The sequence below is a fragment of the Podarcis filfolensis genome (genome assembly GCF_964270895.1).
Source record: "Podarcis filfolensis genome assembly, chromosome: 9".
NCBI lineage: Eukaryota > Metazoa > Chordata > Lepidosauria > Squamata > Lacertidae > Podarcis > Podarcis filfolensis.
In genome coordinates, this window is record NC_139610.1 from 47,171,109 (window position 1) to 47,196,455 (window position 25,347).

The 25,347-nt window shown below is 41.7% G+C and overlaps 2 protein-coding genes and 1 long non-coding RNA gene across 3 annotated transcripts in view; 1 reads left to right on the plus strand and 2 right to left on the minus strand.

Moving 5' to 3' along the window:
* Positions 1-4,591, minus strand: part of HSPA4L (heat shock protein family A (Hsp70) member 4 like) — a 27,150-nt gene extending 22,559 nt beyond the window's left edge. Inside the window, exon 1 of the mRNA XM_083571226.1 lies at positions 4,111-4,591. Coding sequence (XP_083427352.1) covers positions 4,111-4,217 — 107 coding nt within the window. The 5' untranslated portion in view covers positions 4,218-4,591. The remainder of the gene's footprint in view (positions 1-4,110) is intronic.
* Positions 4,388-5,909, plus strand: LOC310742515. The gene is made up of 2 exons (XR_014538493.1): positions 4,388-4,529; positions 5,485-5,909. It is a non-coding gene; the product is annotated as an uncharacterized lncRNA (long non-coding RNA).
* Positions 5,910-13,566: 7,657 nt separating this feature from the next.
* SLC25A31 (solute carrier family 25 member 31) lies at positions 13,567-24,876 on the minus strand. Its single transcript, XM_083571790.1, has 6 exons — positions 24,533-24,876; positions 21,178-21,305; positions 17,001-17,118; positions 16,445-16,599; positions 15,272-15,397; positions 13,567-13,937 (listed from the first exon to the last, which is right to left on the minus strand). Exons 1-6 carry the CDS (start codon positions 24,747-24,749, stop codon positions 13,737-13,739), a joined length of 945 nt encoding a protein of 314 aa, XP_083427916.1. The 5' UTR covers positions 24,750-24,876; the 3' UTR covers positions 13,567-13,736.
* Positions 24,877-25,347: the final 471 nt, after the last annotated feature.

Here is a 25,347-nt window from a genome sequence, read left to right on the forward strand (position 1 = left end):
CTTGTGAAGAGCATTCCCAGTTTTCAGCACTACCAAGCCTTCCAATGCAGCTTCAAAAAACCAATTGCAAACAGTATCTTACTTCTGTAATTCCAAGTGTCACAACAAGAACGAAGCCATAAAACCTAAACATCCAAAACCAGCCTTATACTAAAAAGATCTGATACATCATTTGGGACTTTCTTCTTTAGAGTAGCTCCTTGAATGTTTGTATAACTATGAAAAGGCCAAAGTGCTAAATTTTAGGAAACCTAAGGTCCAGATGCAGCATACTGATAACGGTATGTTCTCCAGGAGCTAGACTACATCATCAGGTCTAATACAAATCAGAAAATTTTGGGCTTCTCTGACCTCAATGAACTGCATAAGGCTCGAAATAGAAAACATGACATTTTGAGTTAGCTTAGGAATACCCCACTTCAATTATCTTTTGATCAGGCATGTTTCCCAAGATTATGGAAGCTCATTTCGTATTACCAATTTAGTGGACTAGGATTCTTAGGATATAAGCAGAGATTGGCTAAATTTTATCTCCAGGAGCTGGGTTCTCCCATTCTACTAGGGCAACCCAGATCATGAGCTTCCCACCATGGTACTTACACTGTTAAGTTTAAATTATGATTTTACAAGAGCTATTTAAGAGAGCTTGGAAACTTCATAGCATGAGAGATCTGTTCCTTTAATGGTTCCAACAGTAAAACTTATTTTGGTGCTCTCCTTGGCTAGAATTCCAACAGCCTTGAATAGCTGCATCTAGCGAGTCCTTTACATACAAAAGTTTGAAGAGTGGGTATTGGTTAAGAAACAGGAAGCAAAGAATGGGAATAAATGGACAGCTCTGTCAATGAAGGAATGTAGAAAGTGTCATTCTCCAGGAATCTGTATTGAGACCTGTGTTTTTTAACTTGTTCATGAATTATTTAGAGATTGAGTAGTGTGGTAGTCAGGTTTGCTGGCTAAATTGTTCAGGGAGATTAAAACAAAAAATGACTGACAAGAGCTCCAAAAGGATCTCTCCAAACTGAATTAATGGGCAGTAAAACAGTGAATGCAGGTCAATGTACACAATTGTAAAGTGATGCACAATGGGGCAAAAATAAATGAATTTCACATATGCATTCATGGGGTCTGAACTGGCAGCAACTGACCCTTAGGGTGGTAGGATAGCTACCAAAGCTACTGTGGAAATAGAAAAGGGTCAGAAAAGGGCAACCAAATTGATCAAGGGAATTTAGCAACTTTCCAGTGAGGAAATATGACAATATTTGGGGCTTTTTATGTTAGAGAACCAAACTGCGGGAGGCAGTGGAAGACAGGAGTGCCTGGCGTGCTCAGGTGCACGGAGTCACGAAGAGTCGGGCACAACTAAACAACAAGTTTAGAGAAAAGCTAAGAGGAGGCATGATAGAAGTTTATAAAATTATGCATGGTGTGGAGGAAGTGGAGAAAGAAAGGTTTTTCTCCCTCTTTCATTAACATCAGAAGTGATGGTTAATCCAATGAAGGTGAATGTTGACAGATTTAAGACAGACTAAGGAAAGAATAAATTATTCACAGAACTCATAACTAAAGTATGGAATATGTTCCTCCAAGAAGTAGTGATGACCACCAAGTTGGATGGCTTTAAAAGAAAATCAGACAAATTCATGGAAGATATGGCTATCAATGGCTGCTAGCCATGATGGCTGCTCTACTTTCACTGCCAGAAGCAGTATACCCCTGAATACCAGTTGCTGGGAATCACTGCAAGAATGGGATGCTGGACTAGACCTGCCACACACCTGATCCAGCAGGTTCTTATGTTTTTCATCTGATAACTAAGCTACCTCAGTATTATTATTATTTATTAAATTTATATACCGCACTATACCCAGAGGTCTCAAGGCAGTTCACAGAAAAGTATTAGATGGGGAGAGGGAGAAAAGAGAGGGACTCTTCAGCATTTGTCCCCATACATTATTTCTTGTAACTGTCATTAAAAAAATATGGTAAATTTTCTGTGAAACCTTTCTAGTAGCCATGTAACATACTTATTAGCCTGAGCAAACTTTGGGCTCACATGCTCCCTACTTCTCCAGAACAGACACCACCAAGAGACTGGAATTGACGGGCATTTTAAAACAAACGGAATCATTTAAATTTTAGATTTTTTTAAACAATTCAGGAGCAAACAATGCTTTATGGTCCTAGTATGCTTCAACAACAGCTGTGAACGAGGAGAGAGAAGGGTTTGGAGTGCATAAACCCAGGGCCTGCAAGCCAAGGTTCTCCCCAGTAATTGCTCAACTATAATTTAGCACTGTTTGCAAACAGGACCCTAATATAACTGCTTTTACTCATGTCCATCCCTTATTACTTTTGCTTTCCCATTATTCCAATCCCATCCCATCTGTTTCAGAAGCAGTATCTCAAAGAAGCAAAATGCTGAAAAGAAATATCTTTGTGACCTGGCTGTGAGCATTCAAATACTGAACTTTTGGTCTGATCCAACAAAAAAGTTCTTGCATGAACATTCTAACCTTTCCTATAATCATGTTTTCACATCCTCACTACATTTATGCTATATTTAAGTGATTAATGAATAGTTATAAGCTTTCCTAGCAATAAGCTTGCTTTTCAAAGAGACAGAAAGCCAGCAATTACAGATCCCCTGCTTTTTGTTATGTGAATCCCTAGTTTGTGCTAGAATAACTACACAGAGATACTGCTCATTTACCACTTCTAGCTGTAACCCATGGAAACAAGGGAGAATGAGGAATCTCCACCTACTCTTGCATACTCTGTTATTATACGTACAGCACACCAACTATTCACTGACATCACCTTCCATGCCCTACATCCAGGTGAGGCAACTGAACAAGTAGTAACAGGTCAGACAGAAGGGTGTGGGGTGTAAAAAGAGAAGAGCTGCGTCAACTTTTATCCCTTCTATCCTGCCTTTCCTTTTTATCCACACAACTCCAATATGGTGAATTCAGAGGGTGGACTGTAAATGTTGCACATTGCTGCAATCAGAATCACCCCTAAACTGAGTATTTTATTTTGTTCATGTAAAGTATTATAGCCACCTTTCAAGCTTCTGGAAAGATTGTGTCAACATTGAAACCTTGGGGTTATTTTTGTTGTCGTTTAGTCGTGTCCGACTCTTTGTGACCCCATGGACCAAAGCATGCCAGACACTCCTGTCTTCCACTGCCTCCCGGAGTTTGGTCAAACTCATGTTGGTAGCTTCGAGAACACTGTCCAACCATCTGGGGTTATTTACCAAGTAGGAAAATGCTTTATTCTTTCCCCCCTGTCCAAACTTAATTAAGTCGTATAGTGAAGAGCTCATGAAAAGAACAGAACACTGAGTAATGCACGAAATAATTCCCTCGGGATTATTTGATGCTGTAACCTGCAAGACACAGGGTTTCAACCACGGGGTTGTGATCTAAGACTCCAGTTGCACACCAATACTTCTACCATTTAAAAAAATGGAGAGGGGGCTTATTTTCAAAGAGAAGTAATATTCAGAAGGACGATGAGAAGGCAAAAGACCACCCGCCCAAGCACGGTTTCTAAAACAGTAAGTAGTAAGAGTCCACAGCCCCCATTATAGGTTGAGGCTAAAAGTGGGTTCCAAGCCCTTAAAGGCTGAAGGAGATCCAGACCTGTCATCATAGTGATTAATTTCCGAGGGAGGTTAAAAAAACAACAACCCCCAGACCGTTCTCTTGCGGAGAATCGGGGGTGCGGAGCATCACCCATTTAAGCGAGAAGAATGCAATCAATCCTTGGGAGGGGGGAAATTAAAAGGACGGGGGTGCGGCGAAGAGAGCAAGGGGTACATGAATGAAAATGGAGGCGCCCGGCCGTCGCGGGCAGCGGCTGAAGGAGAGAGAGGAGAGACACCGGCGCCCGGCCGTTTCTCATTCGAAGCTCATTATGCGGTGTGGAGACGGCCGGTAGTTGCTGCGTAAGGTGAGGAAACCGGTAGTTATTTGGGGCGGGGGGGGGGAGCGTGCCGGGAGCGGTAGTTGGAGGGGGGCCGCTTTCCTTCTCGGGGCCTAAGACCAAATGACGGTTGGGAGGCCGGCGGCGGCGGCGGCGAGAAGGCCGGTTACTCACGGGGTGCAGCGGTCGCTGTATTCGTTGGCGATGGTCTCGATGCCGCCGCTCCTCGCCACCGCGATGTAGCAGTTCTGGAAGCCCAGGTCGATGCCCACCACAGACATGGCTGCGCCGGGTGTGGTCCCCTTTCTTCCTCCCCCCGCTTGCCCGCTGCTGTGGCGGCGGTGCCTCGTCGGGCGGGCGCTGCTGTCGGCTGCGGCTGTTGCTGCGACGCGGTTCCTCGCTCGCTCGCTCACTCACTGCGGAGCAACAGCCACCAACCGGCACTTCCTCGCCTCTGCGCACGCGCGCCCACGCGCGCCAGAGGCCGCCAAGCGGGGACGCCGCGAAACTCCGGCTGCGGCATTCGGCTCTTTCCGCACAGCCTCTCCGGCAAAGCCTCCCCGAGTTCGAGAAAGATCTGGAAAGGGGGCAAGGTGAGCAGCGGAGAGAGAGAGAGCGCGCGCGGGGAGGGGGGGGGGCGATGGCCTCGGTCGCCATCTTGCGGCCAGATGTCAGTACTGCTGCTGCTGCTAAGGTGGTTTGGTCGCGCGGCAGGAACATGTGACTTTGGGAAAAGTATTTCTGGGAGGGGCCTAACATGACAGAGGCCGGCCCAGCAGCCCTAGATATTGTTATGCAGAAATAAATTAAGCAACGAATTGAAAATCCAGATTGGTTAATTATTAAAATGGGGCTCCCAGGCGCCTGATGAGCAAATAATAGTAAAAGGGAAAAAAATTAAGAGAAACACTACAACTCAGTCGTATTGCATAAGCAAACAGATGTTAAGTGTTCCTATTGTCCAAAATATATATTACTTACACAGTAGTAATAATTAAGTTTTGCATCTTGGGAAACATGGTTGTTAGTTGGGCGACGGGGTGGAGGTGGCAGTTGCTCTGCAAAGTATACATTATGGTGTGAAGCCTTTGGCCTACAATTTACTCTTGACCAGAAACATTTATGGAGTGGCATGGATGAGGTTTCTAGTAAAAAACAGTTAACTTCAGGGAACATGGGCATAGCTAGGATCCCAAGGTTGTTGAGCTTTTTTTGAGAAATCATGGGTAAATATACCGCCAAGGACATTATGGGGGGGCAGGCTTTGGGGGGGCAGAACCTCAGTTAATTGAGTACTTTCAATGCTTTTCAATATTTTTTGTCGATCTGGGGGGGGGGGCAGCTGGTCTCCCCTGCTCTCCCTTGTCAGGGGATAACAATGAAGGTTGGTTTGTTAGGTTGGGTGGGATGGTGCTCCACCATTGCCCTTATATCCAGTCCAGCTTCCTGGACTTCTTTTTTATATGCAGTTCTGCTTGAAACACTGTGAAGTTATTTCCCACTGCTGCGTTTCCAATTTACTTCCTCCTTCTTCTGTTCACACCACAGCCGGCTGGGTGTGTCTTCACCCAATTATTGCTTTTCCTGCTCTGAACACCCGTCAGTGAAGCTTTCGTTTGTGCATGTGCCATTATTTGTGTGCACGTATCCTGAGCTGTTCACACCAATTGTGGCTTCCATTTTCAAAAGACACTGAAGCTCGTTTGAGGAAAACGCGTATGGAAGAGGAGCATTTCTCCAAAAGCTGCAGGATACAGATGGATTGGGTCCAACATCATGTGAACCTGGCTTAAAAATCCAGTGTTGGGAGTGCACTGGAGCCACAGTAAATGGAAATGTGGTCACACCCTATGACTGTAAGTCTCCACCCTAGAGTAGTCCTGGAAATTTCAACAGGACAACTGTGATATAAGTCCTTGAAGATTTTTAAGCTCAATGAGTCATTTATCAGATTAAACCATGATTGCTTATTACCTTATCATTTTCTGTAATTACACAGATTGACATAGCTAAGCAGATCTTATTTCATGTGGGTGTTATATATTATTCTTCATGTTGTAAATCTGAAGACATGAAAGGGTTTTCCCATTATTAAACAGCATAAATATTTTGCAAGGCAATGGAAGGAAGTATCTGTATTTCAATAAAAAGGTAATACAAGAAAGGGGGAAGGGGAAATACGTTTTTATTACTGTTTTTTATTGTTATGTATTTTGCTACATATTTACAATAAAATCACTTTTTTTAAAAAAGGGCCAACAATGTATTTTAAGAAGAACGGTATAAAAACGAACATCTTCGCACTACAGAAAAAGCACATTGCCCTGATTCTCAGTGATGAGTTAATTTCTACATGTAACCTGAACTCACTACATGCACCAGCACTGCTAGATATTAATGAAAACTAAATTCCAATGATAAGAGGCTATACAAATGTTTTGTTATAAAAAAACACCTGGCTGATAGTAAAAATTAATTGGACAATAATAAAAATTAATAGATTATCCAATCAATTCATGTCTTGTTTGTTGACACTCAACCCCCATCCTCAATACATGAGCAGCAAAGATCGCACAGAAATCTTACAGATCTTATCAAAAACTTCTGTGATGTGTTTTGGGGAAGATGTCATACCATTGTGACATGAAACATGGTAACATTCTGACACACACAGTGTATCACTGCCTCATGAATTAGACTCCCTTTGCAGGTGGGGGGAAATAACCTTTACAATGGGCAAACCAGAAAGGTATTTCAGCTGTAGTTTTATTTCAGTCATCACCTTCCTTGTCTATATGTTATTACTTCAGGACTTTGCATAGCACTCTTCTGATCAAGGAGACCTGAATCCCACATCACTTAGAGGTTGAGGGCAGTTTTGTTCTATTGATTCCACACCCTTTAGAATCTTCCACACTGTTAGGTAAGCAGCCAAAGGAATGCAGAATAAGGAATGTTCAAGGTTCACTGCTGTCATAGCAGCAGAAGTATTTGCTTATTATGGTTTCCCTAATTCAGGTATGGGGAACCTTTGGCCCTCCAGATGTTACTGAGCCACAACTTCCATCATCCCTGGCCATTGGGGATATATGGGGGTTGTAGTTCAACACCATCTGGAGGGCCAAAGGTTCCCCACACATGCCTTGATTAATCACAGCATGATCTCTTCCTGACAGCGGGACCAGACAAGCTCTTGCCCCTTTTACAGCTATTCAGGCCAGAATCACAAAAAGTATGTTTCTGGTAATTGCTCTATGCACACACAAACCCTACTCTCATTTGTAACTGATGGACTATGTATTTAATTTACTTTATATAAAAAAAATCACCTGCCCTTCCCCAGGCCCTTCACACAGTGCTGACAATTACAATATGTGAATGTAATGAAGCTGCATTCTATTGAGTCAGACTATTGGGCAATCTAGCCCAGCTCTGCCAACTCTGACTAAAAATAAGTGTTTTTTGGAGGTCTGGGCAAATGCCCTTTGCTGGGCCTTCTCTTCATAGCTGTCAACTTACAGATTTGAAAATAAGGGACCAGCAGCTTCAAAAATAAGGGACCAGCAGCCAAAAGAAGAGATCAACAATTACTTTGTTAAAATACATATTTTGTTGCATGCAAATGGCTTTAGATACCTATTAGGCCCTATAAATTACCATATAGCATATATTCAACACAAAAAAACAGCAACAAGTTGTTGTTGACAAAGCACAGCTGGACATAGAAAGGGCCCCATTACCTTCAGTAGCTTATTTAAGGGACATCATCAATGAGGGACAGCAGCGGGACATGGTGCTGGGATAAGGGACTGTCCCGCCAAATAAGGGACGCTTGACAGCTATGCTTCTCTTACACTGGTGGGCCATCTCGGGCTCACTTGGGAATGGTCATAGGCGCCATCTATGTGGGGCTGTTGGGGCCCAGGCACCCACAAATTTTCAGTGAAGGGGCTGCCCCCCAAGTTCTACTCAGCAGCATCCATGCCACGGGGCGTACGTGTGTGACGTCAGCACACCCCAGGCGCCCTTTGTCGTGGGGGCAAAGGTGGTGCACCTGGCAGTGGTGGTGCAGCAACACTCAAAGAGGGACCTGGAAGTGGAGCTGCCATTTTAATTTACTATTACGCTCAAAGAGTGCCTAGGGTAGTGACACTCTAGAGCACTTGAAGCGTCTTGCAGACCCAGAAATTCAATGTGGTCTCAGAACAATCTGCATTACTCAAATGCTCTTGTGTCATCCAGAGTATGTCACAAGTAAGTATGTCATAGAAATCTATTGTGAAGAAAACAATTAAAAATGTAAACTAGAGAGAGAGAGAGAGAAAAGAAATTTCCACACCCGGTGATCTAGCAAAGCAGAGATTACTAGTCAGGGCATGTGTCAGAGGGATTTCTGTAAAACATGCCCTCTGCATCAAAGGAACAGGTTTTACTTCCAGTACTATCTTGTAGCAGTTACCTGCACTGCACTGCATTGCAAACTGAATACTGAATGATCAGGCCTGAAATCAAGAGGTGATTAAAGGAGTAGTCACTAGATCTCCATCATTAAATCATTATTTTCCCTTTTCTGATACATATGTCAATGAACTAAAGTGGCCTCTAAGTGTTGCTGCACTGAATAAAATTAAAATGCAGTGTTTACAGATTTATAGATGTGTATGAGAAGTGCCAGGAAGGGAATAAGGAGGCTAAGCTCACCACAAAATGTCATGTTGGGAGGGGCAGCTACATGATGCTGATAGTTTCCCCAAAAGCATTGCTTTAGGGACCATCATAGGTAGCTGGGTATCTTACTTGTATTTGTCATTTTCTAGATACATTTTTGGTGATAATATTTGTTGCACCAGGTTGCTCACAGACAACAGTTGAGGCATTGCTTCTTCATAATCAGGTGGAAACTGAATGAAAATGGAGGTTCAATGCAGCACTTAATGCTCTTATCCATGACAAAGGTATTTCTGTCATGTTTATTCACAAGTCTTATTTTAGCAAATGTCCTTTCCGGTGCTAATTGGAAGTATACTGGTAAGTGGGTCCTGCCTGCTTGAGAGTTTCTAGTTGATTTCAATGGGAGGAGTCATGAAGAATTAGCCAAGTATCAGTTTTCTTCCTATTGGTTTCCTTGATCCAACCCCCTCTTTTTATAGTCTATAGTGAAATACCACTGTTTCACTACAGACATAGGCCAGCAGCCATTCCATCAAACTTCCTCAGTGGGATTGCTGTGAAGCAGAGTTAATTTCATCCCAGCTCCATCAGGCACTTCCTGCCCATGTACTGTGCAGGCTGGTCACATACCCTTCAAGTGTCCCGATTTTCCCACGACAGTCCTGGAAATACAGATTACTTGGTCATATATACTACAGTGGTACCTCAGGCTAAGAATTTAATTTGTTCTGGAAGTCCGTTCTTAACCTGAAACTGTTCTTAACCTGAGGTACCACTTTAGCTAATGGGGCCTCCTGTTGCCGCAGTGCAATTTCTGTTCTCATCCTGAAGCAAAGTTCTTAACCCGAGGTACTATTCCTGGGTTAGCAGAGTCTGTAACCTGAAACATCTGTGACTTGAAGCGTCTGTAACCCGGGGCACCACTGTAATTGTGTATTTACACATGGGGTATATGGGGTGTTAAAGAAGGCGTAGTACCTCTGGTGGGAGATACATCTGGGATAATTTGTCCACCTTTGGTCTCCACCCTGCATTCAGCTCTCAGCAGTGGCTCCTAGAAGCCGTCAGTGTGCGGCAGTCGCGACACCCTGAGAATGGCTTAGATTGGCTGGCTAATCTAAACCAAGGGAGGGTAGCCGATGGGTCTCAAACCCTGGATAAATTAGGAACTTCCCTCTGCATGCGGCAATCTCCAGCAGATTGAGCAGAGGAGACCAATAGTGGGCCCAATGACAAAGACAGTTTCTGCCTGTGCTGCAGAGATAAGTGAGGGACAGATGGGGTTCATTAACCTGGGAGGGTAGCCCATCTAAGAGAAGGAAAATTCTGATCTTAAACCTCTGCTGCCTTGCAGAATATCTCAGGAGAAGAAAACACTAAATTGGAGTGAAGTCCCTAAGACTGTTGGATAGCGCCTTCTATGTCATCTTCTGGCAACTCCTGCAGCCCAGCTGGTGCCAAATGCATTGCTCTGCTTTCCTTTAAACCACATCAGTGAGGCCAAGATGGGGGTCTTATTGTCTTGGCATCCCAGGGCCTCCATACACACTGCCCAGGCTTGCACCTCAAGGTCACTTTGGTACTGCTAACACAGAGGTTTGATTTCACGGCTGGAGGTGCACTTCATTGTCTCTTGAGACATACGGATGCCAACAACATTTACACTTATACATACACTTTTTAAAAAGTTACCAATATAATGTTATAAATGCACAAGTAAATGAAATTGCGTTCTCCTCTTCTAAAGTAGGAAAATCTACACTGTTAACGAGAAAGCGCCTTTAAAGGCTGCCCTAGAACTGCACAGAAAAACAAATGTTCTTATCTCTTGACAAATACAGCCTATTCTGTGAGAAAAGCTGCCTTTCTGAGGGCTTCACTAGGGAAGACTATAGATATAATGTGCCTTGCAACCTCATCCCTGTGCAGCAGTCTGTAAATCATTTTACCAGCATATTCAGTTCCAAACATTATGCCTCCCTTAAGAGCCACAACTGAGTAGCAGTGCTTATGAAAAACAAACCACTGAACATAACACCTTGTAGGCTCATATGCAATTCATTCCCAAGGAAAACAAGTAGGCTTTTGGTGTGTTGCCATGGTAACCATCCTGTTGAATTTCTGGACCTTTTGCCCTTAATGGTGGTCATGCTATTGCATCAACGTATTACTGCTGCTTTCATATTTTGTGGTTCCTTCTCTCCTCCAACGTCCTATAAAGGTTGCCACTGAACTGTTATGGTTTACATGAGATTTTAAAAAATGTAAGAAATACTTTCCAAGGTCCATAAGGGGGGGGGGGCTTTTTCAGAGGAGATGGAGGGAAAGGGAATCCAGGTGTCCAGATTCTTAAATGGTGGACCAGGGCCCACAACTGATCCTCATGCCATAGCCTACCCAGAGCGTCCTCACACACTCAACCAGCCCTCTGGTCATGCCATAGTTTTGGGTTGAACTGAAGCCAGCATCAGCAACTCCCCACATACTGAGCAAAGGTTGTTGGTGAATTTGGGAGGGGTGAAGGGAGGTGCTTGCTTCCTCTGAAGGGAAAGGGCCATAGGATGTGCTAAAGGAAATAGTGTGTGTGTAGAATTGTTAATAGTGTAAAGCTGCTATAGGAGGAAGGACAGAGAGATTAAAGGAATTGACAATCTGGGTATGGAGAAATAAGGTACAAATTGAGAGTGAAAAGAAAAGGGGGAAAGAAATTATAGATGTGTAAAAATACTTTTGAAAGCCACAGGGGATACAGAATAAAAAGCTCTGTCCAGATAGAGTCATCATATGAGTAAGGTGTCCCTAAAATGAGCATGTCACACTACAATCAGGGCTAATGCCTGAGGAAAAATTAGTTATGAAACTTTGCCAAAATTAGCAATTTACAAAGAGGGATTAATTATCAACAGAAATTGATATCCACAGCTGCTGCTTATGCCAAACTCCTCTACCCAACACTATTTGGATCCACCCTTTCCTTGCCATTTTGCAACTTAGTGGGTTCCAATAATTTCCACCCCTCTCAAGTGTGTCCTGGAGGGTAGAAACTTTGAGAACCTCTGCTCTGCTAGATTCTTCTGCAGTTCTACCACCTTTCATGTCAAAGAACCTTGTGGTTTTCTAAACTATGGAACAGGAAATAATTATTTCCAGGAGGAATGAGAGTGCCATCACCTAAACCCCATCTTCCAAGACCTCTTTTGGGCTTCCTCTGAAAGTAGGCATATGGAAACGTGGCATACTGAAATGACTGTAGTTTTGTCCTCTCTGAAACACGCTTTCAGGGTGCTGCCAACTGAGCATCTGTTATCGCCGCAGGTTTATTCTGCAAGCGTGAAAGGAATACACCAGGGGAAAGAATTCTCCTGCAAGCTTGTTGGCTAGTAGTATAAGAATTAACACACTCCCACCATCTGTTGAATGAGAAGATTTTTTTCCCCTTCCTTAATTTTCTATTTCAAGGTGGTGGAAGTCAGCCATTCAGCTGGCAACCCTGAGTGCTTTTTTACATTTGATTTGGTGAAGGGGTGGGAACCCAACCAGCCTCGATTTCACATTGACTTAATGGTCAAATGTTGTTTTGTATATCCCCACGGTCGGTCAGGGTTACATATCAAGCTGGGCAAATCAATGTTGTTTTCTTGGGCATGACTAAATGATAGTAGCTTTCAACTCTTTCTCAAATTCTTCCAGGCATGTTCTCTAATGTTCTCTGGCCTTTCCTTCTCAGACTGGTAACACCCGGGTTACAATACTGTAACACACCACTTGTAAAGCTGCCTCTGAAAAGCACCATGGAAGCTTCAACTGGTGCAGAATACCATCTCTAGACTATTTACTGAAGCTAGCTGCTAAGGATACATCACTTCAGTATGAATAGATTTTTCACTGGCTCCCATTTTGCTTGTTTATGGGCTCGATTCAAAGTGCTGTTTTTGCTCTTTATACTCCGTGGCAGGGATATCTAAAGGACGGTCTTCTTCCACATGAACCAGAAAGATCTTTTTCTCAGGCCCTTCTTTTGGGGGCCCAACCACAGTAGGCATGTGGCTACTGGAGAGAAGGGCAACTCCCTTCTCAGGCATATCTTCCTGGCACCTTCTTTGTAATCTTTTAAGTGTCAGATGAAGTTTGTCATGTTCTTTGTGCCTTTAATGATTCATAGTTTATTCTCACTTCTGTTTATGTTGTCTTTATCTGAGTTTCTAATTACCCTCTCTATTGTTTTATCTGCTGTTTTAGTTAGCTATCTCTTGTTGTTATGTTTATTGCATTTTACTACTTCACATTGTTAACCGCCTTAAGGCTATTTGGCAAAAGGCCGGATAGAAGTGCTATAAATACGTATGCAAGCAAGCTGCCTAGTAAGTACCATAAGCTACATCTATTCATAGCCATTTGCTTTCCTCCACATTTCTGTAATTTACACCAGAGCAATTCTATTAACTTGGAAGGGATTAGTGTGGAGTTAAAGATTTGAAAATGACAACTTTTGCAAGAGCTCTGCTACCTTGATGGCTGTGGATATTAAACTGCCTCATAAAAACAGACGGATGTGTGTCTTGTCAGGAAAGCACCTCATTTCTGATTGCACTAATTAAAAAAATCTAAAATCTGGTGCATGGATAGTGGCCCTCCAAATGTTGTGGGACTACAACTCCTATTATCTCTGATCATTGGACATGCTGGTTTAGGCTGAAGAAAATTTGGACATCTGGAGGGCTGCATGTTCCCCAATGCTCTCTAGCGACTGGTGCTGACCTTGCCTCTTGGAAATCTAGGTTCCAACCTCAGCTCATTCATGAACTCAACAGGGTTTTGTCACTATAAGTTGCCCAATTGTTAGATGAAAATAGCAGCAACCTTGGTTTTGACTTGGTAGTGAAAATGAGTGACACAACAAATACAAGTGAAAAAATGAAAGCCAGGCATTTGAAAGGAATGCACACACACAAAAACAAGTAAATGCAACTCTTTATGAAAGGAAACAAATCACGCTTTAGCTGCCTTCAAATCATTAGTGTAAATGATTAGCAGACTGATGCAAAACTTTTGATTGTTCTTACAGTACTCATCATATAATAATGAATGACATTTTTAACAGTAGGGACAGGTGACTATTATCAGTGACTTTAGTCAGATGATCGGCCTATTGATGGATCAATATTAAGAAACTCCTTAATTTTGTCATATAGGACCAACACCAAGGCACCGCCTGTCCCACGAAGTACATTTGAAAAGGCTCCCCGAAAAAAGGCATTTAATCCTTCCTGGTTGTATATCTTGAAAAAGCAGTCAATGGTTCCTTTGTACTGACGTTCAGCCTCTCCACTCTGTGTTAAAATAATTTTAAACAAAGTCAGATGATTGGAAAATGTACATGCTTACTATGTGGCAAGGGTCTAATCTGGCATTTGGTATTTTTATAATTTTCAGTCTAGGGTCTGATATATAGTATTAGGCATTTTTGCAATTATAAGTCTAGAAACACCTCTCACTAATTTTACCTCTGTTTCAATATAAGAACCTTAATGAGTAAATGCTTCCCTGATGTAGTTCTCTGCAGCTAAATTTAGCAAGTCTGTGATCTTCTTGTGATGTTTCTTTTAAGCTTCAGAGTTAAACAAGGTCATGTCATTCCTCAGGGTGTTTTGAAGCATGCTGATTCTTGGATAATGTCTGAAGCATATTTTTGGAACATTGTTCTTCACTGCCTTTTCGCTGAACTTCACATGGTTCCCCACCCCCATCACCTACATCGACAAGTACCAATCTAGAAGTGTTTAGATTTCCCCAAAGTTGGTAGTATGGTTTTTTTTGATAGATATTTTAAAAAATGTGTTTGGATCAAAATGTTTACACTGGAGAATTTAATTTTCTTAATCTATTTTTTAAGATATTTATATTGAGACAGTCAAATAGTATTCCATATAAATCTGTAAGATATAAAAAAAAAATTCTCTTGCTTCCAAATTGGCATACTGTACTTCCTTTTCAAAAGTCTCTAATGTTGAAAAAAAATCCAGAAGGAAGAGATTACATAAAATTACTTAAGTTGTTTCTCTTTTTGCAAATAAAACATCTGTCAGGCAGACCCACATTGCTGAAATACACAGACCTTCAAGAAAGCACATGACAGAGCTTGCGTTCTTTGTACCACAGGGCGACAACAGGAATGGTTACTGCCCCCTTACCAGCAACAGGAGAAGAATAAAAATAAATGTATTTCTCTTAACACAGAGACACACACTGCTGCTTTGAAATTAAATCATGAAAAAGCATAATCACCTGGTTTGCTAAGCACATCAACAGGCAAATATGTGTTTCTGACTAGCCAGCTGGGCAACCACACAAATCTGTGGTCAAAATGTAGGGTCCGAATGTAGGGTCCACATACCCAGGGAAATGCTCCCCCCCACCTGAGAGGGACCTGGTGATAGCACTTGTTACATGTGATATGCTATGCTGTGCAATTAGCTGATTGATAAAAATGGCTGCAGGAGCCTCTGCAAATGCAAATTGAAGGATGTCAGTGGGGGACAGGAGAAGAGTGTAGCTTTGAAATTTTTAATATTTCCCCTCCTAGAATTCCCCCCAGGACTCTACCCCAGTTGCCCTTCTAGATAGGCCTCCCATGCTTAGACACTAGCAAGTATATGTCGTTTACCTGCATCATCATGCGTCTTCTGACAGTGTCAAAGGGGTATGACAGTATGCCAGAAAATACAGTCACAGCTTGAGCTATTGCAAAAGACACGACAAATGGTGTTTCTTTTGGATTTGGCAACATTCCCTAGAAAGAGAAAAGAGAAATAAGAATTCACTGGGGTATCTTGAGAATCTAAATGGAAAAACAGATGCTGTCAAATCATTATATTGCTTCAGAATTTCCTAAGTGCATTGTATTATGAATGGATTATTTTACATGGTCAGTGTAACTGAAAACATATTCTTTTCTCCTTTTGTTTTACGCTTTACACATGGCAAACAAGCCAAATGATTTTTTTGGGGGAGGGGGCAAATAACATATATTAAGATTGCAACTTAAGCACATTTAACTTGTGCAATTGCAGCTTTACATGCTTTGCAGCTGGCCAGCTGATATCACACAAATTAAAGACACACAAGACTGAGAGCTTTTAGGCTTACTGGGCTTTGGGAAAGTCTCACGCGGGCTCTGGGAGGCTCCTGCAAGATCTCTTGCAGTCTGAACGAGACTGTCCCGGAGCCTGGTTAGCATCCCTTAGAGCTTAAAAGCTGTTTCTGTAGCAGGAAATCACAAGAGATTTACTTCTAAATAAAAATGCACAGGATTCATCTGTGAGGCACATTAATTAACTAAATAGTATAAATGTTTTATCCATACATATGAGCATCCCCATGTCCAATAAATACACTGAGATCTTGATCGTAAGGGCTGCCCAATTTAACCGTCAACTTGCTTTCTCATTTTAAATCAACAGGGCAGCCATTGTGAGCAAAGGAGCATCATATTGCATCAGACTTTTGGGCTTCAGGAACCAATTAGCAAACTGGGACAAATAAATGTGTAGAAATAATTAGCTTTAAAACAAGTGTTATCATCAACCATTAGGTAACCACAGAGCTCCTCCGGATCATGTAGTAGATTTGTTAAATTTATAAAATAATAACAAACTAAAGGAATACAAACCAAATTGGGCATGCCTTTTTATCTTTAAGTCTTAGCTCTCTGTTTCTGCAATAGGATTAATAATATCTTAGCTGATAGGATAAATACTGTAAAATACATCCCCAAAAAAAGGTGGCAAATAATCCTTTTCTTTTAATGGGAAAGGGTGAGTTTGAGCAGAAAACTTACTTTTATGGTGTCATAACATCCAAAATAGGATGCCCGATATACAATGATCCCCTGTACTGAAACACCAAATCCTTGATATAGGCCGGTAATGCCATCTTTTTTTGCAATTTTACCAATACAGTCAGCAAGGCCTTTGAACTGTCGCTCTTCCATACCTAAAATGAAAGAAGAAATAACAAAACTAGGGGAGCACTTTTGCGTTCCCCACAATGAACAGGGGAACTATTACTATTGATTCATTTTTTTATCCTGTCCTTCCCAAAGGAGCCCAGGGAGCCATATAAGGAGCCATACAACACGTAAAATATCATGAAAAACATTTTTCAAAATAAATACAACAATTTTCAGATGCTGAAAACCTACTACCCATCACATACTAAACAGTTGGGTTGAAATCCCCCCCCCCAGGTTACATCAAAATGATGGTAATGGAGGGAACAAATGCATATTTCTAGGAAGGGAGCTCCATAAACTGTGGCACCACCACAAAGAAGGCAGGAACACAAACTGCCAGTCTCAGCACACAACCCTTAAAATATGAAGATGAAGCTCTTACCTTTTCCAATGTCAGCACCTAACCGGGTCCGTGCAAAGTCTAATGGATATACCACACACAATGAAGTTGCTCCAGCTGCTCCACCAGAAGCCAGATTTGAAACAAACCACCTCCCAAACTGAAAAGGAAAAACTGCTGAGTTCAAAAACAGGGCTTGTAACAATCCTCCATTTTATTTTTATTTTTTTACAAATACCTGAAGCAATGGTGCGATGACACAAGCCTGAAATTACTGTATTTTTTACATTCCCAATGGTGATGCTTGAATATAAGCAAATCAACAGTGCTTGAATATAAGCAAATCGACAGAGACTTAGACTTGACGGCAACATTTTAGTTGAGGGAATTCAAGATGGAGTTTCCTCTTGCAAATTCCCAAGAGAAAATCCACAACTTGCGTTGTAAAGGGCGCACCAAACTCAAGACTTGGTGGCGAAACTTGGCTTGTGTGTAAAACAAATTTTAGACAACCTGAGGCTCTTTCATAAAATCCATCCCAACACAAATTGTGCCATGAAAATTGAGTAACAAAGGAACTTCAAAGGGAGGCAGAAAGATGAAATCAGTGAATTATAATTCATCAAGAGGTTCAGTGTAGTCTCAGACCTGTAGTTTGAAGCAGGACAAAGTTGTTTTTTTAAAATTATTACACTCATGATAATTGGTTTACCAACGCCAGGATGTCTGTGTTACCCTCAACTGTTGTATGAATGACCAGATTAAATTATGCAATTATCACTGTCACTGTACTTACTGCATTTCATTTACCTGTGACCACATTGTTTACCTTCTCCCCTTCCCCATGTGTGTGTGTATCTAGTTATACACACATACGTAACTCAGGATAACACTTCATTCATCTGATGAAGTAGACTGTGGTCCACAAAGGCTTCTGCCATAATAGAATATTTAGTATTTATGGTGCCACAAGTTATTTTTGAATAACTAGGTTAAGGCTGTGTTTTGAAGTAGAAGATTTTTTTGGTTTCTTTACATTTTGAGGGAAGGTTGAGCGGTAGTCAACTGAGTTTTGTCAGAGTAGACCTATTAAAATTAATGGGCCTAATTTAAACGGGTCTACCCTTAACTTAGTTAAATATGACCCTGAATCTTTTGGTACTGGCATTTACAACCTTACAGTTTCAATGGGAGTTATTACACACAACTAACTTAAGCTAGATGGGAACTTCAATATTCAAGACACACATTGTTGAAACTATTTATTTGAAAATATAACAGTATGATAATATAAAAAAAATCAAAAAGACTTTTACCCTTTGGAGCATTTATATCACAAAGTATGTCAAGATGTATTTCATGTTCTTTCAGAGTAAGAGCTTTAAAACTGAAATGGCTTACATATGAATACTGACAGAAAATGAGCATGCAATGCAAGGTATTAAATCCAAGTGCAGAGAATTTGTAAATGGCCATTAAGCATGAAATAGTACCAGGTGCTTTAAACAGTAAGTTTCTGGCAATGCAGAAGGCACTGGGAGGAAAGAAAACGAACCAGCTTGTTAGAAAAAAATCCCTTAAAAAATCCCATGACAGTATCAAACAAAGATTACATAGCAATAAAAGATGTCCCCAATATATACATATATAGTATATTATATGGCCTATAACAGCCTTTTTGTGTTGCCGAGGTGATTGTATGTTGTTCGATCCCCCTTCTCAAACTGTGGAACGTTAGGGCTGATTCACAATGACCGCTCTCCACATAAATGAAGGGCGCCCTTTGCGTGCCCGTGTGTAGCACCCCTGATCCTACGTGACTCCCAGCAGAGCACTCCTGGACCGCCTCCCCAAGTCGCAAACCTTGAGGTTCCTACCAAACCTCAGTTTAAAGTATCAATCGCGACTGGGGAGGCGTAGCCAGGGAAGCGGATCAAGTAGGGTTGGGTCCCCTCTTTAAGCTGATTCACAAAATCCCCATCACTTGGGATCAATTCACACATTTATTTTGCTCCGTAAGAAATACTCCCATGCACATGGGGACGATATGAATCAGAAACAGACAGCGGTAATTTCCACAGCTGCAACAGTGCCTAAAAATTCTGTGCAAAGTACAATGTCACCTCACACTTTACTTTGATGTTGAAATCACGGCCTCTCAAATTACTGTGCATGAGTGGGGTTTTTTTGGGGGGGGACAGCACCCCAAACAAATATCTGAACTAGTCCTGTTGCTGAATGTGTGAACTGTCTCCACTGATTTTTCTTTTTTTGACAATATACTTATAGAGCTTGATTTGCAATGGCACTTTCACATGCACAAATTTTCATGTTATGCTGCAGTCACAGAGTGATGAACAACAGTGATGTGTAAACCTGCCCTTAAAGACTGCCTTTTCAGTATTCCTTTTGAAGGAGGCAGCTCTGCACTCTGATGGTGTCCTTTGAAAATACATGCATCTACCTTTACAGATCAAAAAAGCATAGCTGGGGAACAGTCAGTACCATAGAATCATAGAATCATAGAGTTGGAAGAGACCACAAGGGCCATCGAGTCCAACCCCCTGCCAAGCAGGAAACCCCATCAGAGCACTCCTGACATATGGTTGTCAAGCCTCTGCTTAAAGACCTCCAAAGAAGGAGACTCCACCACACTCCTTGGCAGCAAATTCCACTGTCGAACAGCTCTTACTGTCAGGAAGTTCTTCCTAATGTTTAGGTGGAATCTTCTTTCTTGTAGTTTGGCTCCATTGCTCCGTGTGCGCTTCTCTGGAGCAGCAGAAAACAACCTTTCTCCCTCCTCTATGTGACATCCTTTTATGTATTTGAACATGGCTATCATATCACCCCTTAACCTCCTCTTCTCCAGGCTAAACATGCCCAGCTCCCTTAGCCGTTCCTCATAAGGCATCGTTTCCAGGCCTTTGACCATTTTGGTTGCCCTCCTCTGGACACGTTCCAGTTTGTCAGTGTCCTTCTTGAACTGTGGTGCCCAGAACTGGACACAGTACTCCAGGTGAGGTCTGACCAGAGCAGAATACAGTGACACTATTACTTCCCTTGATCTAGATGCTATACTCCTATTGATGCAGCCCAGAATTGCATTGGCTTTTTTAGCTGCTGCGTCACACTGTTGGCTCATGTCAAGTTTGTGGTCAACCAAGACTCCTAGATCCTTTTCACATGTACTGCTCTCAAGCCAGGTGTCACCCATTTTGTATTTGTGCCTCTCATTTTTTTTGCCCAAGTGCAATACTTTACATTTCTCCCTGTTAAAATTCATCTTGTTTGTTTTGGCCCAGTTCTCTAATCTGTCAAGGTCGTTTTGAAGTGTGATCCTGTCCTCTGGGGTGTTAGCCACCCCTCCCAGTTTGGTGTCATCTGCAAATTTGATCAGGATGCCCTTGAGTCCATCATCCAAGTCGTTGATAAAGATGTTGAATAAGACCGGGCCCAAGACCATCAGTGCTATTAACAGAAAACCATTTCGAAACTGCTGCTTTACGCCTCTGCATACCATGCGACTGGTCAAGTCGAACAGGTTTGGAGAGCTCCAGGAATCAGTGAGAGGATTGCTTGCTCTACTTACTAACAGCAATTGCTTTTTTCATTTTGGCTTAAAGTACCAGCTGGACTTTTTTTTTTAAAGGCCTAATTCAGATAAAGAATGTCTTTGTAAATAGCATGATACTGAGCTTCAAGTAGAAACATCCTACACCAATAAGCTCATTCTTCAGAGTACAGACTTGCATTGCTCAAATAGCACCATTCACAAACAAGAGGAGGTATCAGCAGGCTTCAGTGAACTCCAAGGTTTGCAGAAGTACAAAAACAAAAATCACAGTAAAAACTCTAAGATGTAGCCCTAAAATATCCCAATGAGGACTGAGCATGCACAGTAACTTTGGGGCACTGGCCTACTTGTAGGGAGGAGAGAAGGAATGAAGTATCCTGGAAAAGGGTTGGCAGTAACCCTGAACATTTTATTGCAAGTTCCACTTGTCACATATGATGGGGATTAATGTTGTTCACGCAATTACTCATATTCATTAGAATTTTTTCTTAAATACAAATCCCAATGCCTCTTTTATACACCACCTATTGAAATATACTGTATACTATTAATAATTCAAAAGGATATCCCAATTTCTTCATGTTTGGACCAAGCAAAATGGTTTTGGACACATCAGCAATAAACAAAATGTTAGACCACATTTACCTGTTTATCTTTATCCACTCCAGCCATGAAAATCTGCTTGTATTTGTCCTTAAAAGCAAAGTTTAGGGCTTGAGTTGGGAAGTACCGGATAACATTGGCAAGATTGCCACGCCAGAAGCTGGCAAATCCTACAGAAGATTAAAAAATGTACAGTTGACATGATCTTAAATTGTTTCTGTTGCATAACTACATGTTTATGTCTACTGAACTTGGACCTATTCATATGCTTGAAATGGTACTTGTGGAATAAGTGAATCCATAAAGAGTTCAATGTTCACTGATCATCCAATTCTTTCACCTCAAATCTAGCTCCCCTATAATTATGTACAACTGTCTCAGTACTGATTTTTTAAAAAGCAGAGAGAGATGCAAACCCTGGAAAAAACGGAAGCTCAGATCATCGATAGCAGTAAACTGGATGCTATTAATCCTTTAAAGAGCCAGAGTTAGCAAATAAACAGCAGGAAATAGAAAGCACACTGTGATGGTAAAGCATGCTAAATCTGTGTGTTTGATTGCCATCAAATATATAACCTAGTCTTAGTAAGATAGTACTGTACAGCTGTTTTTTAGGTTATGTTTTCACCACCAGAGGGGGTGCTAAACCCATTTTAATAAGGAGTGGTGGACTTGGTTTTGCAGTACATTGGAGGCATACATGCATAAATTTTAAATAACCAGAATTAGCCAAACGATAATTATTTTAGACATTCTGACCACTGTGCTGTTCAGGCTCAGGTGATCTTGCTAAGACTCAGGTGATGCAGTGTATTAGTGCCTTACTAAGTGAAAACTAGATCAACAAAAGGAATTATTTTGGAGGAAGAGTTTTGCTGAGAGCTGGGGAAAGTGAAGGCAAAACTAGGCTTTGAGGAAGATCTGAAGAGGCAAAAGAAAGGGAGATAGGCAGACCTGGATTAAACTACATATGTATTTCAAGAGGAAATACCACATAAAAAGAGCAGCATTTGAGAACAGGAAAAGTCAAACAAAGGGACAAATGGAAATGTTGAGGACCCCAGAAGCCAAGGCCTCACTGCAGGAATGTAAAGAGAGCTGAAAAGGAGCATGAAGCCAAACAATACGAAAGCTTGTGGGCACCAGTTAACTGGAAAGGAGAAGGAGGGAGGAAGAATTATTGGAAAGATCTGAGAATCTTGGTTAGGTCAAAGAGGGCAATTTTACAGGATGAGTTTAGATCAGTGGAAAATGAGTTTAACATGCAAGTAAGATCTGTTCAAGACAAAAAGTAGTCAAAGGATGGAAAAGTGTTGCATCTGCAGGCACCAAGGTAAATAATGGCAATCAGTAACGGGCACTCTATATATTCTGATGGAAAACAAGGCTCTGCAAACATTCAGTACGATGAAAGATCTTTACTGTTGTGACCACTGCAGTTCAGTACAAGTTGTAAGGAGAGGGCTTACACTGCAGGACGCAAGTATTTAAATTTAAAGTGATAAGGAAAGTATTGCTTCCAAGATCAGTGGCTGTCAAGACAGGAGTGCAAAAGATAGTTATGAAAAAAGTTTAAACTAATGTTTTTGCCAATAAGAGCAAGCAGGGCATTTTATTCAGTAGCTTGGCAGACCATAAATGAAGGGCATACTTTCAACATTTGATGAAGAATAGTAGATAATTATGTTCATTTTTGTGTTCATATTTTATTAAAGTTATGTAACTGAATGACATGGAAAATAAAAGTCTGAGCAGTTGTTAATCCATATTTCATTCAACTTATAGAACAAATTTTAGCTTGCGCCCAACATTTAATATGACAACCTTCAATCTGCAGTGTTTAAACGAAGACAACGAAGGCATTCATTCTCAGAAGAACATCTTCTATCATGTAAAATAACTCTAAAACGGGAACCAAATGTTTCAAGTTAAATGCACAAAGATATCACAGTTTGAGAGTCATCGAGCCATGATAAGAACTGCCAATTGTTTTGAAATATCTTCAAGATACATATTCCTTTACTAGGTCCAAAAGCTCACTTCACATTTAGGGATAACACATTTGTATTGTCCTATTTCACCTTACTACCCAAACACTAGCAGTCTAGTTCTACACAGGTTGGTCTGGTATGTCCTGCGGAGTTCAGTAAAACATTTCTTAATAAAAGTGGTTTAGAACTGCAGCTAAAATGCTCAGAATCTTTGTTTCATGATGTGGGCTCCAAATAAGCCAGGCTAAATATTTTGCTGGTAAAACAGACACTGAAGGCATGCTAAACTACAAATTTAGTGCACATTAACACTGTATACACACAGCAAGGAAATAGATTCCATGCCTATTGAATTAAAGGTATATGGAGGTACTTGGAACAAGTTGTTTAGTGGACTTGTAGTTTTAGATTTGCTACTTTCCTAATCAAATCAGCACTGTAATAGGAATCCATAAACATACAGAGCTGCTTACACTGACAATTATAATTTAAAAATATGAACCTTTGTACAAAACACCCTTAGAATTCACCATAAATAAGTAGCTGCACAAAAATACATGGCACAGGTCAGTGTACAATCTTATAATAATTATTTGGAGAAGGATAACCATCTATGAGATCTTCAGCTATTATTCCAGGAAGTCAATTTAAGTTTCTATCCTACGCAATGGCCTGGGAGTAAGTCCCACTGAACTTGGTGGGGCTTAGCTCCAAGCAGACGTATCTAGGATCAGGCTGCACGTGTGGTGCAGTGGGAGTCTTGTATTTCTGTTGCTTAGAGAAGTAGGAGTATATATTACAGATGAAATCCTTGCTTGCTGGGTGAATATATTCCCTGTTAGCTGAAATGTGAGCATGTTGTATTAATTTTGCATGTGTAGATAGGTCAGTATGAATTAGGGAAACCTGGTGTGGTGGAAGCAGCCAGGAAGGTGATGGGAGTTGTACAATGGGGGAGAAAGGACATAAAAGGGATATTATGCACTATGTACTCTGGAGTGTGCAGCTGTTTGGTCGGAATGAAAACAATATAGGAATATGGAAGTTAGGCCTCATTGGAAGCACACAGCCATTAAGGAAAGATTGGAAACATGTAAAAGCTGGAATATTGCCTTGGAGAAAACACACACACTCACTCTCTATGCAGAGTATTAGTAATAAGTATTTGTTTTGTGCTAGGTAGTCAGAGAACTTAACAGCACATTTCCCCACAATCTTTACAACCACCTCAAAAGGTAGGCCAGAATTATTAGCCTCTTATTGCAGCTGGTGAGGGGGCTTGGCACAACAGAATTGCCACTTATTTTGTTCACAGTTGAGGCATGATTTAAACAAGGGGCAAACGTTTGTGGCTCTCACACCACGCCAACCCTTCGAGGAGGGCCTGTTCTTTGGGGAAGACGTACCTTGCTCCCGAGGGATGCGCACAAAACAGTCCACCATGCCTTTGTACTGCTGGTCAGCCCGGATCTGCTTGGACGAGGCCTGGACCTGCAGCAGCAGTTTCACGCGCTCAATGGGCGCTACTGCTGTCTTGGAAACAGCTGCCGCCACCCCACCTATCATGAGGTCTTTCCCGAAAGAGACAGGGTCGAAAAACTGCTGCCCCTCTGCGGCCAGCATGTTGTCGACTGGGTGGGCACAGGGGTTTGGGTGGAAATGGAAGCCCCAAGTGGCATGCCCCAGCACCAGGCAACACTTCTAACTGCCACTGCTCAGGAAGAGCCAATGGAGTCCCCCTCCCCCAACCGGATCAGAAGCATGCATTCTCAAGCCACATGACCCAGCAGCGCCCAATCACAAGAGCCTCTCTTCCTGGGCATCCCTTCTCCAAGAAGATTCTGGGCCTCCTGAAGATGGAGGTTAGGAAGGGCCTAGCATTATGAGCAAGGAATAGGAACCTCTGCTAGCAAGGGCCTAGAAACCAGCAAAGCAAGCACCGGGAGAGGGACATTGCCCAAATCACAATGATGGGCTCCTCCGAACGCAGTTTCTCCAACCATTTTCGGACTAAATTCATTTTAGGACTAAAATATTTCAGACTGGCTTTCAAAGGCAGCAGCACCGTTACTCTAGGGCCTGACTCAAGCACTCCCCACTTAATTCAGCATTTCTTGTTGCATTTCTTAGAAGAGACTTTCAGCAGTGTTGTGGGTTCTGGAGTTATGCAACAACAATTTAGCGTCCAAAATTTAGTGGTACAAAAGTTAAGAGGCCACAG

What these genes read in the sequence shown, in the direction of transcription:
- SLC25A31 (XM_083571790.1), bottom strand. Translation starts at nt 24,749, where the DNA reads ATGCTGGCCGCAGAGGGGCAGCAGTTTTTCGACCCTGTCTCTTTCGGG. An exon ending in GAGTGGATAAAGATAAACAG is followed by an intron (nt 17,119 to 21,177) that starts GTAAATGTGGTC and finishes TTTCCTTTTCAG; the next exon opens with TTTGGGAGGTGGTTTGTTTC. An exon ending in AGGTGCTGACATTGGAAAAG is followed by an intron (nt 16,600 to 17,000) that starts GTAAGAGCTTCA and finishes CTTTCATTTTAG; the next exon opens with GTATGGAAGAGCGACAGTTC.